The sequence below is a fragment of the Trachypithecus francoisi genome, unplaced genomic scaffold (genome assembly GCF_009764315.1).
Source record: "Trachypithecus francoisi isolate TF-2019V2 unplaced genomic scaffold, Tfra_2.0 Lachesis_group4, whole genome shotgun sequence".
Classification (NCBI taxonomy): domain Eukaryota; kingdom Metazoa; phylum Chordata; class Mammalia; order Primates; family Cercopithecidae; genus Trachypithecus; species Trachypithecus francoisi.
Genome location: NW_022681469.1, coordinates 141,688,719 through 141,706,657, shown reverse-complemented (window position 1 = coordinate 141,706,657; position 17,939 = coordinate 141,688,719). Strand labels below are relative to the sequence as shown.

Sequence of the window (17,939 nt, the reverse complement as noted above, 5' to 3'; positions counted from 1 at the left end):
AAGATGAGTGTGATTTGAAGAGGGGCTTGTGGAGACCATCCAGGAAAACAGCACAGCAGGGTTTCTGTTGCAAGGTTGGGCGCTCTTGTCTTCAGTCAGTGTTGGCCAGGCGCCAGTAGGACCATAGAATTGGCACACCCCATGACACTGTGAAGGAAAAAGAGCCTGTGTAAGTATACCAGGCTGAATTGGCATACAGTACATGAGCTAGATTTTTGTTTGTTTGTTTTTGAGACGGAGTTTCGCTCTTATTGTCCAGGCTGGAGTGCAGTGGTGTGGTCTTGGCTCACTACAACCTCTGCCTCCTGGGTTCAAGTGATTCTCCTGCCTCAGCTTCGCAAGTAGCTGGGATTACAGGCGCACACCACTACGCCCGGCTAATTTTGTATTTTTAGTAGAGATGGGGTTTCACCATGTTGGCCAGGCTGGCCGCGAACTCCTGACCTCAGGTGATCCACGCACCTCAGCCTCCCAAAGTGCTGGGATTGCAGCCATGAGCCACTGTGCCCGACCCACATGAACTAAATTTTTATTTGTGTGTGTTTGTGTATCTTCACAGGAAATCATTTTAGCCATTGCTCTTGTCAGCGTATTAGGAGGAGTATGGACCTGGCCCATCTCCTTAACATGCTGCTGCATGTGTAGATGGGGCACTAGCAGGGTAGGGGGTACTGCTTACTGAGTTGGAGCTGGGAGCTGGTCTGTGGGTATAGCTGGGTCAGAGGCAGGATATGGGGACGCTAAAGCTCATTGAGTTGAGATGGGGTCCTGACAGTCACTGCAGGTGTAGATGGCCAGAGGCAGGATGGCAGGATACTGTTCACTGAGTTGAGATGGGGTCCTGGCAGTCACTACAAATGTAGACGGGACAGAGGCAGGATGTGAGGATGCTGCTTGAGTTGAGTTGGAGTCCTGGCAGTCACTGCAAGTGTAGGTGGGAGCCTGGCAGAGTCAGGGATGGGCTGCTCCACAGGAAGCTGTGGCCCTGGACAGTTGCACCCTATTTCTGTTCCTCAGTGCTGTGATCTTTACAATTTGTATGTCAGAGTAGTTAATCTCTAGGATTTTCTCTTTCTCAATAGACTATGTAGATACTGCTCCCCAAATCGACAGTTTCATAGTGTTCTCTACTTTTAATTCACATATGTCATACACATTTGCATTTTGATTCCTTTGTGTACATGTTACCTAGAGACAACAAGGTATGCCCTTTACATAGATTATGTAAGTATCATGCATCACAGTGATGTGACATGTTGGTAGAGGTGTTCTTTCTTTGGCTTATTTCTGGGGAAGCAGCAGAGCATGGTGGAGGTGAAGTGGATGGTGGAGACAGCCTGCCAGTGTTCCTGCTCTTCCTCTTTCTGCTTAGAGTCATTGTGAGGAATAGCAGAGTAAATACACATGAAACACAAAAAGCACTGGGGAGCTCCAGAAAGTGTTCAATGGTGTTAGTAATGATGATGGTGATGATGATGTTGTTAGTGATGGTGATGAGGGTGACAGTGGTGATGCCAATAATGATGTTGTAACTGGTGGTGATGGTGGATGATGGCGTAATTGATGATGATGGTATATTCGTGACGATGGTGTTGATGGTGATGATGATGGTGTGATGTTGGTGAAGATGGTGATGGTGATGATGATCATGATGGTGATGGTGAGTGGTGATGGTGTAATTGATGGTGATGGTGATGGTGTGGTTGATGGTAGCAATGGCACTGTGATTATGTTGACAGTGATGATGATGGTGATAGTGACGATGTTGATGAATGGTGACAATGATGGTGGTGATGATGGTGATGACAGTAATGATAGTGCTGTGACTGGTGATGGTGATAGTGGTAGTGCAGTTGATGGTGATAGTAACAATGGCAGTGCTGACGATTGTGATGATGATGTTGATCGTGATGATACTGATGGTGATGATAGATAGGGAAGGGTTAGGGGCATATTCTGTGATGCAGGCCAGTCTTTTTACCATTCATTTTCTGGCTCATTCTTGGACTTTCAGGTCCCGACTTTCACATTGTAACCTCCTAGTTAAATGCAAATTGCATATGTGGTTAAGTTGGAAGAAAACACTTCATGTTTTAAAAACTGTTACATTAACGTGTAAGGGCCCTGTTATCTCTGCTCTTGGAACTTCAAGTAAGGGAAAGAAAAGAAAGAAATGACATTGAGCAATGGGGTTAAGTGTCCAGTTGTGGTTTTTCTTATACTGCTCAAAACCTTGCTGGTGTGCCCATACCATCAGTTAGGACTCTGAGGCAACCAGTTCTCACTACATGTTACTGAGTTCCCTTGGGTGGCCTAACATGGTCCAGTTGCCACCGATATCCCAAACTGGTTGTATTTCACAGAGGACAGAGGAAGGCGCTGTTATGGGTGAGTTTTGGCATTCTGGAATTGAGTAGATTGGGCCCCCAAAGTTACAAGTGGGACTTGGTCCCTGGAAGAAGGTAGATCCAGGGAGGATCCAAGGTCAGACCATGCGGAAATGCTCCCCATTTGAGAGATGGTTTTCGGGAATCTAATAGTGATCTAGTAGAATCAGAGAGACTAGCATGGAATGGGACAGGTTGGCACAGAATAAAGAAGCGCTGCACAAGAGAGACAGCTGTAGGGAAGGCCCAAAGGAGATGAGAGTTGAGAAAGGTAGCAAGGAGAAAGGAGAAAAGAAGCAAGGAGAAAGCTGAGAAAAGGAGACCAGAGGGAAAATGGGATGAAGGGAGTTTTGTAAGAAAGATTTGGTAATGTATTATTCCACTCGGTTAACCCAACATTATTAAGCACCTGCTAGGAAAGAAAGATGAGAGTTTTGTGTCCTGTCTTTGAGTCCATCACAGTCAGCAATACACTAAGTGATTACAGATAAAGGTTTGGAGATAGACGGGCAGGTTTGTAGGTGTGTGTTTTTTAGGACTTGCTTTGGGCCAGGTGCAGTATTAGGACTCCAGGAGAACACGGTAGTTATTTAAGACTAACAAGGCAACAATGGGGTCACGGGGTCGAGCAGTGAATGTGGGCATCGGGCAGGCCTTGTCTGGCGGTCCCCCGCTGTGGGTCAGTCACTCCCCTCCTGCCTCATGGAGCCTGTTACTGGGACACAGAGAGGCTGGCAAACTTGACAGTTGAAGCGAAGAGAAGCAGAGGGTGACTCACAGGCTTGTTTATAACTTGGTCAATATGTGTGGAGTGTTGTATAAAAGATTCTGACAACCCTGTAAGACAGTGGCCTGGATTCCCAAGGCTCGTGGAGACGTTGTGAAGAATAGCAGTTCCAAGACAACATATAAAAATGTTAGGCGTTTGCAAGCCAGACGGCTCTGGGCTGTAACTGCTACAGCAGGAGCCAGGATTCTTAAACATGAGTCTGGAAACCTCGTCTGACAAGGGAACTGATGTGTGGTTTGCAGACTGTCAGCTGTGGAGCCGAGTGTTCAGGCAAAGCCATGAGAAGGGGCCTGCCATACACACGCTCAGACGCCGGAGGGTAAGCTGGGCTGGAGAAGGGACAGGCTCTTCACAGGAAAATGCTTTTGGTGGAGCCTACTTTCATGGAATGTCATCGACTATCTCACTTGAGATTTTTCAGCTTTTCAGGTTTGCAAGTTGATAGATGAAAAGTGATGTCTCCTTTTTATTATGTTTTTCATTCATCTGTTGATTACATGAGGTTGAACATCTAAAAAGATACAGAAAAGCTGCCTGCAGCATTTTCTGTTTACTTAGCAAAATAGCCTTTCAAATCCTTTGCTCATTGCTTATTTAAAAATTAGATTATTTTAGGGTACGGTGAGGTGGCTTATGCTTATAATCCCCGTATTTTGGGAGGCCGAGGCGGTAGAATCTATTGAAACCGGGAGTTCGAGACCAGCCTGGGCAACAAAACAAGACTCTATTTCTACAAAAAATTTAAAAATTGGCCTGCACAGTGGCACATGCCAGTGGTCCCAGCTACTCTAGAGGCTGAAGCAGGAGGATTGCTTGAGCCTGGGAATTTGAGGCTGCAGTGAGCTATGGTCATGCCACTGTACTCCAGCCTGGGTGACAGAGTGAGACCTCATCTCTAAAAAGAAAAAAAATAAAGAAATAACATTTTGAAAATTAAAAAATTTAAAAATCAGTTTTTTTATTTCTAAGAATTCACTATATTATGAATACTAAATCTTATATGTGATACTAGGCAGAACTTTTGCCAATTTCTAATGACATTTGTCCTCAGAAAAGGTCAGTTTCTTATCTTTCCACTTTGTACATTGCAAACATTCCAGTCAGTTGCTTATGTAAGTTTTCTCGTGGCCTGTTTGTCACGCAAAAGTTGTAATGTTTGGTTTCTTCCTATCTACTCTTCTTTTCATTGAGTTCATGCTCTTGTTCCTTGTTTTAGAATGCCTGCCCTTCTCCAAGGTCACAAAGATGTTCTCTGATATTTTATTCTAATACTGATTTCAGCTTTCCCAATTCTGAATCAGTTCTATGATTGATGCATCTAAAATCCATGGTATTTATGTTGTTATTTTATGATGTTTTTCATGGAGTAACCAGTTTTCCCAGTTTTATTATCTGGCTCCTCGTTTCTGTCTGAGTTGTGATGTCTCTCTCCAGTGTCATGTTCTCTCCTATGGATGAGGCCACCACATATAACTGTCTTTCACAAAGTTTATTTCATGCAACACAGAGCGCTGTATATCTGTTAGCCTTACCTTTTACAAGAACTTTCACATGTGAAATAGTTTGAGATCATAATTTTTCAGTAGCTACCTACTATTTTGTGTGTGTGTGTGTGTGTGTGTGTATGTATATATAATTTTATCTTTTTATTGCTTAGGTAAACTTTTTTTTCATGGCAGAGAGGAATCTTGGCTATCACCCTGTTCTACTCCTAATTACAGAAGGGGAAATGGGTGCCAGAGGGGACATGACTGGCATGGATCCTTGGTGAAGGGCTGGAGTGAGCATCAGACTTTCAGCTCCTGAGGTCCCTGGACATCTGCTCCTGGTCCTGGTGTGTAGCTCATGGTAGATGTTTGCTTTAGTGGGCTCACACATGTGGAGCCCCAGTTCTTGCACCAGGCACAGAAGAGCCTTTGCACACCAGTTCACTGGGTGTTCCAGTCCAGCTCTGGGAGGTGGGCTCTGCCCCCATAGAGCCGGGCTGGCAGCTGGTGTCACTGCTTAATCTGCTCTGCCTCCCAGAGCAGGCAGCTTCTGCTCTGTGCTGTAGTTTGCTGTTTGTACAACGGAGTGAGAATGTGCCTTTCTTCCTGGTCCCTGTGGGAACAGGTGGAACAAGGCGTCTAAAGTACGTGGAGTTTTGTGGAAGGCACCGTGGCAGCCAATAACGGGCTGCGTGGATGGAGCCTCTCCCAGTCAGCAGGGCATGTGTCTTTTGCAGGGGGAGGTGCGGTGGCTGGTGGGCTCCCGGCAGTGTGCCCGGGCCCCGGTTCTGGAGCCTGAGTTCTCCAGGTTCCTCCTATGGGTTAAGCTCTGCTCAGAGGGGCAAGTTCCAGAGGCTGAGGCATTTTCATTCTCTTGCTTCGTTCGTAGGAGTGGGAAGGCCTTCGCCAGAAGCCCGTGGGAGAATTCACTTACCTTTCTATTGGTCAAAATTGGGTCCTTACCCCATTCTGAGAGCCTCAGGCAAGGAGAATGAACGAGATTGCCCTGGTGCTGCGGGTCTCAGGCACCCACTGCTAGGGTCCTAGAAGACCCTGAAGGGCTCCTGTCGGTGTGGTTTGTATTCATCACGATTTATCCTATTAGAAATAGGAAACTGATGAATATCAAAAATATTTAAGTCACTTAAAAGCAACAGTAATGAACCAATTATATGTTAAAATGAACATAAGCTTAATAAAAATGACTATACGTTTGAAAACAACAAAGTGAGAGGAGGGGCATTGTTTTGTGATTCTGTTATGTAGCCTTCATCAAGAGGCTGGTTCCCCCTGCATGGAGTCTTTCTGTAATATTTGGGTTTGAAGTGTTGAAGACAGTCTAGCCCCATAAACATATCTGCTTGGAAAAGGAAGCATTTTAGCAGCCTTTTCAGGCCATTGTAGATATTCCATTTTGATTCTACACCAAAACTCAAGTGACAGTTGCTTAAAGTTCAGTTTCACTGTGGAATCTGAAAGTGTATCGGTAGAGTTTTTCCTACTCTGTTTTATTAAAATCCACTGGCCTGTCTTGCACACCAAGTGCATCTTTTACCCAGTGTGGAACACCACGCACTGGCTATTTGGAAATTATTGGTCCACTGACAATTACTCAGAACTTTGAAATGTTGACATATTTGTTATACAGTCTCAGGAAAATCCCCACATTTGTTAATATTATTGTTGATTTAACAGAAATGTCCTAGGAGTTGTTAGGCTCTGGTGATGGGTACAAGTCTTTTTTTTTCTTTTTTTTTTTTTTTTTAGACAGAGCCTCACTCTGTCACCCAGGGCGCGATCTCTGCTCACTGCAACCTCTGCCTCGTGGGTTCAGGTGATTCTTGTGCCTCAGCCTCCCAAGTAGCTGGGATTACAGACATGCATCATCATGCCCAGCTAATTTTTTGTATTTTTAGTAGAGATGGGGTTTCACTGTGTTGGCCAGGCTGGTCTCAAACTCCTGACCTCAAGTGATCCGCCTGTCTCTGCTTCCCAAAGTGCTGAGATTACAGGCATGAGCCACCATGCCTGGCCTGGGTACAAGTCTTCTAAAATTCTAATTTTCACTTGAAATCTCAAATTTTGACGTGGTTTTATGATGACAGACTCACTTCGTTTTTGAGAAAATGACAAGCCCTCGAGTCTGAGTAACCACATTTTGTCTGCTAGGAGTTCTTTCAAATAAAAATGACATTCCCTGAGAAGGTGGCTAGTTTAGCTGACAGCTCACACAAGTGCTGTTCCAAAAAGGAGGTGGGTCCGTGTGGCTGAGGATCAAAAAGAACATGTACATTTTGTCTTCTGGGCCTGTGTGCTTTGGAGATGGATTTTGGTGTGAAATTCTTCCACTGTTTTGGAGCCTCCCTTGTGGCCAGCACCTTCACAGCCCCGAGTCCCTAAACGGTGATCCGGTCATGAGGTCTCCACAGCACGTGGGCCTACTGGCTATGGGCTTCTGAAAGCAGACCTGGAACAGGTCGGGATTGGGACACAGTTGTCTAGCACATGAATCCTCAGTCTCATCCACAAACCCCAGTCTCACATTAGTAAACCAGGTGAAGGTAGGTGGCTTCTTTCCAGGGTGTGGTAGAAATTTGGTAATACCCATGCAGTTCAAGCTTTTAGGTGCTGAGAGTATCAGCTGCCTGTCACTCTTGGTAGTGGTGCTGTTATGAGACCCTGGTCATACACAACAGAGACGCTGTCCCTTGATGAGCTTGCAGCCCAATGGGAGAGGTGGACACAGGGAAATCATCATGATATGACAAGCCGTGATGACCCGCCATGATAGGTCAGCGGCACAGAAGGGTGTGAATTCAGGCACAGAGGCAGTTGAGCTGGGCCCAGGAGGGGAGGTGGGTGCAGGATGGCGTGAATGAGGAGCTGGGGTTGGCATGAGCAAGGTTAGGGCAGGCAGGGGGCCATCTCCTGTGGGTGGCAGGATAGGAAGCTGGGCCTGGGCACTCTTCTATTCATATTTTGTAATATGTCAGAAAGGCAGGGAGAGTACGGCTGGATGAAAACACTGAACTTGATGTACAGACGGGCTGGAGTCCCATCTTCATGGACCATGGCTGCCGCCTTGACTGAGACATCCTTACAGTTTCTCCCTGAGAGGTGCTTGCGAGGAGCAAGTGCAGTAACGTACAGGAAAGTGTCTTGTATGCTGCCTGGTGCAGTGCTGACCAGAGCTGGGCCACAGATAGATTGACAGTGGACTTGCTACTTGAGGATTACCCATGCTGCTGGCAATCAAGTGTAAAGTCTTAGTCTAAACATTTGTAAAACTTTGAGGGTCATTTGTCTACATACCAGAAACAATGGCTATTCCTCTCAGGATTGCAGTCTTAGCTGATGGGCAGTTTATACGGTTTCACTATGATCTGATGGGCAGTTTATACGGTTTCACTATGATAATTGAAATTTAATGATTTTGCCCTACGATACGGATGGCTGTCTGGTGGCCGAGTGGACCACCCACCATGGATGTATCATACCAGTGCCACCCTTGTACTGACCAGGGCCCTTTTTTTGTGTTGAGTTGGTATGTTGTATGACAGATGACCCCCAAAGTTAGTACTTTAGCATAACAGTAAGAATCTGTTATCTCTCACTATGTCAGTGATCAGGAATTTGGGACATAGGTGACTGGGCAGTTCTGGTTCAGGGTCTCTGGAGAGGCTGCACCATCTGAAGGCTTGGTTGGGGTTGGAGACCAGCTTCCAAGGTAGTGCACTTCTGTGGCTGGGAAGCTGGGGCCAGCTGTTGGTGGGAAGTCTCAGTTCCTCTCCATGGGGTCCTCTCCACAGGCCCGCTTGAGTGTCCTCACAACATGGCGTCTGGCTGTCCTCAGAATGAGTGATCCTGGAGACCAGGACAGAAGCCATGATGCCTTTTAGCCACAAAAGTCACACAGCATCCCCTCTGCCAGGTTGCACTGTCACACAGCCCAGCTGATTCACTGTGGGAGGGGGCTACACACCGGCATGGGGGCCATGAGTTGAGGTCACCCGGGGCCATCTGGAAGGCTGACTGCTGTGTGATGTCATGGTCCTGTGACATGCTGGTGGACGTGTGTGGGCAGAATTCTTTCCCTGACTGTCACTCAGCCAGAGGCCAGAGGCCTGCCCACCGCCCTTCTCCTTATCTCAGTCCTTTGTGCTGGCCTCTGCCGGGGATGGTTTCTGTCTGGACTTTTACTATTGTGTGGAAGCCCCTTGTTTCCCAATGGCAAGTCTCTCTTGATTTGAAAATCACTGATCACCTTTGTGTGTTTTGCCCATTAGAAGGTGTAGGATAAATACATGTCTTTGGGAATAATCTCACAAACCTCAGAGGTATAGAAAGACAATTCAGCAATTCAAAAAAATAGATCATACAAAGATAACAACCTAGCTGTAACTACTGGAGTTCTAGTAACTGCCAGGCAGTGGGCAAGTGACTTTATCTGTTTCATCCTCATTCAGCCCTACACAAACGTTTTTGACCTTGACACATCATAGAAAATGGAGTGCAGGAGGGGGAGTGAGACATTGATTAAATTCACAGGGCGTCAACATGCAGAGCTGGGATGTGGGGTCCCTCTCTCTGACTTCCGAGGCCTTGGTCTTCAGGTTCTACACACTTCTGCCTATGGACATTACTTTCTAGTTTCAAAGCAAGGTCCCTTGAAGGATTCCATTTGACCCATGATAGCTCCGTGGGAGGAAACAGAGACCCAGCTAGAGGGGCAGAGCCTGGATGGGAGGCTTTGGTCACTGTTCCTCAACCCAAGTGTCTTTCCCTCCTCTCACAGCTGTCTCTGTGGGCTGGCAGACGTGAGGGAAGGGAGGGCATGTACCTGACGCTCCCTTGGAACTGGCACAGGAGGCTGTGCTGGGATTATTTGGTGCTGCTGTTTGATTTCTCTTTCCCTGTCTTGCAAGGCCTGCTTGCAGCATGCCCATGGTGGTCATGGGGAGGTTTATGCCTCATCATCACAGCTGCAGCCTCTGGGCAGGAGGGCCTGTGAAATCTGCATTGGTTCCAGCTCCGCATCGCATTGTTAGGGCCTCCAAAGGGACACAGGACTCGCTCCATTCACACAATGGCCCCTCTGGAAGGATTCTTCTATAGGAATTTAGACATGAATTTATTCTGACAGTCAGTTCTCAGGTTGGCCGGAAGTGGAAGCAGTTCCAGAATCCAGATGCACGACTTTCTTACAAATTTAAAGGCTCTAATCCAGTCTTTCATGGACACTTTAAATTCTGATTCTTAAGGGGCATTTTCCAGTTTCTCTTCTTTTTTCAGGGGTCAGCTGTAATTTCTGGGCACACATGAATGCTTTCTGCTGCTGAAATTCACTATTCTTCTTTAGGGATCCAGTTTGGCTGGATGTACATACCCCTTGAAAAACCAATCTGCTCATGAACCTACTCCCAAGACATTCCCACCTGAGCCACCCGAGCTGTTGCTAACAGACAATAGTTGTAACTTGGCTCTTGCACACCATGGCCTCACTGCCTTCTGTCCACACTGCCATGTGTCATATGTAAAAATCTCCCTTGTGCCAGAGAGAGGCCACCCATGGGATCTTCAAGCTAGAGACTTTGAAGGATTGAGAGGGTTTGGAGATTTAAGAATTCTTGCTAGAGAGACTGCTTGACACACATTCTTTCTCTTTCTCTCTCTCTTTTTTTTTTCTTCCAGCCTGCAAGTATTCCTGCCACAAGAAATGTGAAGCCAAGGTAAGCATTCTGTTGCTTTCCCGTGGGACTTTTTATAGCTGAGTTGGCCTTCATTGAATGATATGTGTGGGGTGGGGGCCTCTTTGGACTGCAGCCACGGGAAGGAAAGCCAGGGCTGGGATATGGTGTATACCTTTCATCTCAAGAATAAACCGAAGAGCTTTGAAATCCACAGTTTTAATCATAGAAAATAATTCTTAAGAATTTGATTTCAGATAAGAATTCAGTAGTTGTCCCCTGGCCACATCAACAGCTCCTTCTCAGTGGCACATGGTCCCTGGTTTCTCACTGCCTCGTCGTATTGCCTCTCGGGGGAGAGAGGGCAGGAGCAGGGAGGTCCAGGGCGTTCCCCTGGCCTGGGGACTTTTCTGCCTCATTATGGAGATAGTTGTGCATAGATGGATTGGGGTTTTCAGCTGCCATGGAAACCTGGGAACCCTGGAGTAAGGTTTAGTGATGTTCACTGAGGTTTGTGAGTGCCTGGAGAGGTTAAATTGCCCGATGGCCTCTGTGACCAAAGGAGGCCTGGCTCTGTCCTGTAGGGCTTAGGGTTTTGGTAAGTGGGGAAGTGAGGTGGCCTGGAAGGGCCGTGTGGGAAGTGACAGACATCCCAAGGAAGAAGCATGTGGTTTTCTACCTTGTCTTGGTGCCTGAACCTTCAGATCTCCTGGGGATGGTGACTGTGCTTACGGAATCCCCAGGTATGATTTGGGTCTGCAATCGGGGTGGCAGCAGTGTTTTGCCCCATCTACTGTTTGGCCCTGCCTATGGGGGCTCCGTAGGTGTCCTGACAGGTTGTCCTCATGGCTGTAGGTCCAGGGAAGAGGAGTTTTAGTGTCTTGGGATTTTGCTACTGTTACAGACCTCATGGGTCAGCTGTTTTGTTTGTTTCCAGCCCTGCCTTGGGCTCCAAGTGGAAGGCTATGCTGGAAGCTGACTTCGTGTTACCATGAATTCACTGCACGTGGGTCTGTTTTCCATGTGAGGACTAGGGGGGCTGGTTTCCCCGACCCTCCCGATCTCAGGCATACACAAACACACACATGCATAAATATGCACACGTGCACGCACATAAATACAGATGCCCGCGAACACATTTGTGCTCACACACACACACATATGCATAGGTGTGCACACAAATACCTGCACACATACACACAAAGCTGGAAGAACTAGACTAGTATAGCTCTATTTCTTTTTACCCAAGATACTTTCCTTTTTATTTTATTTATTTATTTATTTATTTTTTGAGGCGGAGTCTCGCTCTGTCGCCCGGACTGGTGTGCAGTGGCCGGATCTCAGCTCACTGCAAGCTCCGCCTCCCGGGTTTACGCCGTTCTCCTGCCTCAGCCTCCCGAGTAGCTGGGACTACAGGTGCCCGCCACCTCGCCCGGCTAGTTTTTGTATTTTTTTTTTTTAGTAGAGACGGGGTTTCACCGTGTTAGCCAGGATGGTCTCGATCTCCTGACCTCGTGATCCGCCCGTCTCGGCCTCCCAAAGTGCTGGGATTACAGGCTTGAGCCACCGCACCCGGCCAAGATACTTTCCTTTTTAAAGTCTTCATTATGGAGAATGCTGAGCACGTGCAGGAGCAGAGTGAATGGCACAGGGGCCTTGCTGCCCACTTCCTGAACCCCAGACCAGCAGCCCCGGTGACCTGGCCACACCTCCTTGCTGGCTGCCTCTTCCAGATGTCATGTGGGGTGCGCTTCTCGGGCCTCCTGGGGGCTGTGTGGAGCCCTTCTGCTCTCGCTTTCCATCCTGCTCTGGAGAGGGCTTCCCCTTTCCCAGAGGAGTAGGCGTTTCTTGTTCACACACTCCTAGGCATAGCTGATTTCCGACCGTGGTTTATTTGAGGTTTTTTGGTCCACAGATAGGCTCCTTTCCCGGGGTACTGTGCACCTTTAGTGGTGTGGGAGCAGTGCTTCTGAATACAGTGGTGAGTGGGGAAGATAGTACCTTTGGGGGAGTATTTCAGACGTGGAGAGGTTCCTCCTCCCCTAGGAGGACTGGGATGTGTTGTCCCTCAACCCTGTTGTGTGTTGCCTTTGTCCGCATTGCTTGCACCTTGCGTCGGCTGCGGAGTAGGATGAGGGAGTGGGCTGCTTGTCCTGACTGTGTTGCAGGCCCAGCCACCTCTGAGCCACAGCTGCAGAGATGAGCCTGCTGTTGTTCCTTCCATTTCTTAAATGAGGCCTGTCGCCAGCTGCTTAAGGGATTGAATTCTTTGGTTCAAAGTGTATTCCAAAATCCTTAACTATGACTGAATATGGAATTTCTAACGGCAGGAATTGGCAGTTTGCTGAGGGATGGATAAGCTCTTATTCCTATCAGATCACAGTGCAGGGAAATATATCTGTGTTCATTTTTTTGATAATACAGCTTTGAACCGCAGGGAAGAAAGCCCCCGGCAATAACAAAGCACCTTCTCATTCCAAAAATATAATGCCGTCGTTGTTGGGGATATGAGGGCCATAACTCCTCAGCGGCTCCTGCAGGGCACGCGGCGAAGGGAGCGGCTCAGTCTTCCAGGAACTGAATGTGTCTGTGGCTTCTCCCACATTATTGCACTTGGGTTTTGAGTCCTTGATGACTGTGTTCACGTATATCGCCCAGTGGGCTCCTTAGATGCTGCACTCAGATTCCTCAGGCGAGTATGAAGCCTTGCTTCAGCACATACGCTTAGGTCTCGCATCAGACCCGAGACTGGGTGGTAGCGTGTGCTGTTATACCCACTTGACGGTGTTCCCCTCTATGTGGGAGCACTTGCGCCTGTGTCCACAGGCCCCACACACACCCTGGAGCATGTGGCTGCTGTGTGGTGGTGCTAAAGGCCACAGCTGTTGATCTGCTCCTGTCAGTGACATTGTCACAGGCTCCTCCCGTCCAGGCCCTTGGAGCCCCTTCTGTGGCACTGGCGATGTGGAGGAACCATCCTGCAGAAATGGGGACCGAGACAGCAGCTGGGGGCTCAGGCAGGGAGGCAGAGCCATCGTTGGGACATTTTGAGAAGCCCCAAAAGATTGCTGTCACTCTCTTCTTGAGCCATTGGACAGTAAATCCTCTCAGGTCAGGCCATGCAGCTCAATGGGTGGATGGAGGCAGAGACCCGGGCTTGGATCCCAGTGGGGCTTTTTGTCTCCCGAAGCCTTTCTAGTCCCCCTTGCTATGGTCTTGATGTTTGTATCTCCCCCAGATTCCTGTGCTGAAACCTGACCCCCAAGGTGATGGTAGCTGAAAGTGGAGGCCTTTGGGGAGATGATTAGGTCGTAAGGGTGGAGTGTCCATGAATGCGATTAGTGCCTTCAGAAAAGGGACCCCAGAGAGATCCCTTACCTCTTCTGCCATGTGCATACGTGGCAAGAAGGCACCCTCTATGAACCCTGAGAAGGGCCCACACCAGACACTGAATCTGCTGGCGCCTTGATCTTGGACTTCCCGGCTCTAGAACCATGAGAAGTATATTCCTGTTGTTTATAAGCCTCCCGGTATTTTGGTATAGCAGCCCACATGGACTTAGGTCCTGAGCCTCACTTTCTTCCTGCATAAAAAAAGCGAATAATAGTTTTCTATAATAAACAGAAAAATGACTTTCTCTTAGCTGTTGGTTACAATACTTATTTAAGTTTTTGGGAAGTCAAATAACGTATGTACAATCACTTGAAAGTTTGGGATTTCAACTGTTTGACTTCCTGGAATGCAGTGCTTATTCATTTAAGCCACATGAGCCGTTTGGGCATCATGACTTGCTTTTTTCCTGGCTATCACTTGACTTACTGGCAAGAGTGAAAAAGGAAGTAGGAGAAGTGAAGCAGTTGTAGGAAAGCAGATGTTGGGGAGGGGAGAAGAGGGAGGAAAGGGTGGCAGGTGGTGCTCCCGTGAAGGAAATGAAGGGGAGGTTCTGTGGAGCTTAGGCAAGCAGATGGAGGCACCAGAATCCCATCCTTGAAACCTGCAGCCTTGCATAATGGTGAGATGCCTCTTCTGCCTCTGCCCACTTGCAGATGCGTCTGCTCCTTAAAGTTGCACTTTGTGTAGGGTACTGAGTATCATCTTGAATCGTCAGAGGTGAAATGGACCTGCAGATAATTTTTTTGTAAACTTAAGACCCCACGTCGGGACCACACGCAGGAGTTAGCGAGGGGAACATGCACAGGAGTAATGTAGGGGAGAGGCCCGATGCGTAGCTCCCGCTTTAATCCAGGAAAAACACAGAACCTCTTGCCACCTGGGCTCCAATGCTCTCAGACCCCCTGGCTCATCCTCAGCCTTTGCAGCCTGGCTGCGAAGGTCCAGCTCACCGTTTCTGTCTCTGCACATGCCTCGGTTTGTGCCCTCCTTCTTGGATATAAAGTACAGGAGTGCTGGTGTTGCTGAGTCTGTAGAAGGAGAATGCAGCAAGAGGAGAGAGGTCCCAGGCTTTGTCCAGCCTCTCAGCTCCTGCAGGTGGCCTTGGCGTCTTCTTCCACTGTCCCTGTGCTCCGTCTGGGCAGTTGCTAAGCCGGGAGCCTTCTTCCGCTCTCCAGCTTGCTACTTGAGGGAGAGAACTTGGTGATAGACTTGCTGCTCTTTTTAAGCTGAGACTACAGGAGGTCCTGGGGAGGTCAGCGGAATCCCCTGCTGCCCTCATCGCCTGCTGCCCTGAGGGCCTTTGCTGGGCTCTCCCATCAGGGATCCCCATGTCCTGGCTGCGGTTGATGTAGGAGCTTTGTCACCTCCACCAGACAGGCCCAGGGCAAAGACTTGGTCCTCTTCATGGAAAACACGGGACTAGAGTTAATGGCTTCTTCAGAAACTGTCCCTAGACATTCATGCTGGGCGTCTACAGACCCTCAGTGGCCTAACTGCTAAGTTTTAACCATTAACTTATGTCAGGCAGTTAACCTTCATCTTCAGATCACTCCTCTGCATGCTAAGAGCAGCAGCTGCTGTGCAGTGGGATACAGGCCTGCTGGGTCCCAGGGACTGACTTGTCCAGTCCCCTCTCCCCGTTGTGTGATGAAAAACCTCGAGACCCCAGGGAGATAAAACAACTTACCTATTGTCATCTAGCTTCTGAGGCCCAGAATTCATGGGTGTTGCATTTCAAAGCTCTGATTTTTGCTGTTCTATGTGTTCTTTTTTGGTGCTTTGCCATCTTCACGTATCAGAAATGAAGCTGAGGTTTGTGTGGGTGACTCTAGCCCACCTTGCTCGTATGCCTACAGAACCTACTATGCCTCTTGTGAACTCCAGCTTCAGGACCAACTTCTTTGAAACACGGGTTGAGCGTCTCTCCCGCTTGGCTTGGGGCTGCATCTCTGTTTCTCTCTCATGAAATGATGCCTGAGGATTCTCTGACTCCCGCATGGCTCAGGCCTCTTCTTCCCCGTGAAGGCTCTGCTCATCTTACGTCCGTGGCATCTTGTCCGAGACTCCCAGTCCTCCCACGAGACACTGAGCAGGGACAGTATCTCTCCCCAGTCCCCATAGCTCTTTGCAACCCTGCCGGGGCCTCCGCTGTTGCAGCTGTGTGTTTCTGTTTTGGACCTTCTCACCTGTGCACAAGGTGGGAAGCTGTGGGAGCTGCTGCTTTGCTGATCCTAAGCTCTCGGTTACTGCATTCTCTGAGCCTGTTTCACCTTCCATGTCCAGACCTTACCCTGTCTATGGCCCCAGAGCCTCCACTCTCCAGCATCCTACCAGCTAGCTCCACTCAGCTCAGGGCAGGGGCCTGTTTTTCCTGCCAGCGCACAGGCCACAGAGGCTGCAAGCTCTCATCCCCACCTTCAGCAGGGTTGGTGCTCCCTGGGCTCTTGGTGGAGGACTGAATCTGGCAATGCTCATTGACACAGCTTTTAAGGTTGGGGTGTCAGCTTTGACCTCCCCAAAAGGTGTAAATAGTGGCCTTTTTTCATATGGTCTTCACTAGGAACGAATGATCTGAATTTGTTAGTAACAAGGACTAATAAATCCTCCCTCCCTCCCTCTCTCCCTCCTTCTTTTCCTTCCTTCCTTCCTTCCTTCCTTCCTTCCTTCCTTCCTTCCTTCCCTCCCTCCCTCCCTGCTTCCCTCCCTCCCTCCTTCCTTCCTTCCTCCCATTCTTTCCTTCCTCTCTTCCTCCCTTTCTCCTTTTTTTCTCTCTCTCTCTCTCTCTTTCTCTCTTTCTTTCTTTCTTTCTTCTTCCCTCCGTCACCCAGGCTGGAATGCAGTGGTGCGATCTTTCACTGCAACCTCCACCTCTTGGGTTCAAGGGATTCTTCTGCCTCAGCCTCCCAAGTAGCTGGGGTTATAGGCATGTGCCGCCAAGCCTGGCTATTTTTTTTTTTTTTTTTTGTATTTTTAGTAGAGACAGGGTTTCACCGTGTTGGCCAGGCTGGTCTCAAATGCCTAACATCAAGTGATCCACCTGCCTTGGCCTCCCAGAGTGCTGGGATTACAGGGTGAGCCACTGAGCCTAGCCAGGACCAATACATTTTGCATAACCAAAAGGAGAATCCCTGGCCCTGTGTGTGAAAGCTCTTTTGTTGTTTGTGAGTGTATCTCTTTCCTGCTCCTATTTGTACCCTCTACAATAGCTTCAGGAAGCATGGTTACTCCCCCTGAACTCAGCTTCTTCATCTGAGCACAGGATTTTTAGGGGTGTCATGAGATATATCTCGCCTTGTTCATCCTGTGCAGAAGGAAGACCACTCAGTCAGCGCTGTTGAGGGATCTGCAGGACCCTGCCGAGTGCTTTAGATGTACTCTGTCATTTACTCGTCACACTTTTTCTGAGGAGGCTTGTTCTGCTCCTTCTTACAGGTGACAGGGCTGGGACTTAGCAGTTGCACCTCTTGCTAAAGGCTGCGATGGTCCTGCCCCAGCTCACGCGGCCAGCACGGGCTCTGCCTCTCTCTGCCATCTCAGTGAATGTTTACACGGGCGTCCCTCCTCCTCCCTCCCCACTTCTTGCTTTAAGGGTGGAGGCAGTTAATTTTTAAGCCAGCCAGCTCAGCAGACATTTCCTGAGTGTACCTCTCGGCTGTGCACAGAGCTGGACCCAGATGCAGCCTGCTGTCTGCAGGGAGCTTCTGCCTGCAGCCCAACAGGATGAAGTGAGAGTCCGATTCTGCCAGATGATTGCAGGTCTTCACCTATGTTTGCTGTGTGTGTGTGTGTGTGTTAATGTTTGACAGCTTTTAAAATGGTTTTTAAAATTAGAAGATGTTATTTTTAGAGCAGTTTCAGATTTGCCGCAAAATTGAGGAGAAAGAACTGAAGGCTCACACACATGTGCTTACATGTACACATGCATACATATTCACACACAGAGACACAGACTCTCTTGCTGTCAGCATCGCCGCACCAGAACAGCGCGTTTGTTAGAATTGGTGAGTCGGTATTGATGAGTCCCCAGTCTACGTTAGGGCTCACTCTGGGTGTTGTACATTCCGTGGGTTTGGACAGGTGCATCATAAGTCACGTCCACCATGACAGTACCGTACGGAGTAGTTTCGCTGCCCTAGAAGTCCTCTGTGCTGCGCTTCTCTCTCCTGCACCCTGACAGCCGCTGACCTTTTCACTG

The 17,939-nt window shown here is 48.5% G+C and overlaps 1 protein-coding gene across 9 annotated transcripts in view; it reads left to right on the top strand.

Annotated features, from left to right (window-relative positions):
- TNS3 (tensin 3) overlaps positions 1-17,939 on the top strand; it is a 353,662-nt gene that overhangs the window by 111,153 nt on the left and 224,570 nt on the right. For 5 of the 9 annotated variants that reach the window (XM_033194200.1, XM_033194198.1, XM_033194194.1 and 2 more), the window contains one exon: positions 10,356-10,393. Coding sequence is in view for 3 of the 9 variants with exons in the window: in XM_033194194.1 (XP_033050085.1) it covers positions 10,356-10,393 (38 nt within the window). In the remaining 6 variants the exon portion in view is untranslated. Of the gene's footprint in view, positions 1-3,473; positions 3,497-10,355; positions 10,394-12,266; positions 12,333-17,390; positions 17,501-17,939 lie in introns of those variants that run through there. The other 4 variants (XM_033194204.1, XM_033194196.1, XM_033194192.1 and 1 more) reach the window with 3 other exon arrangements.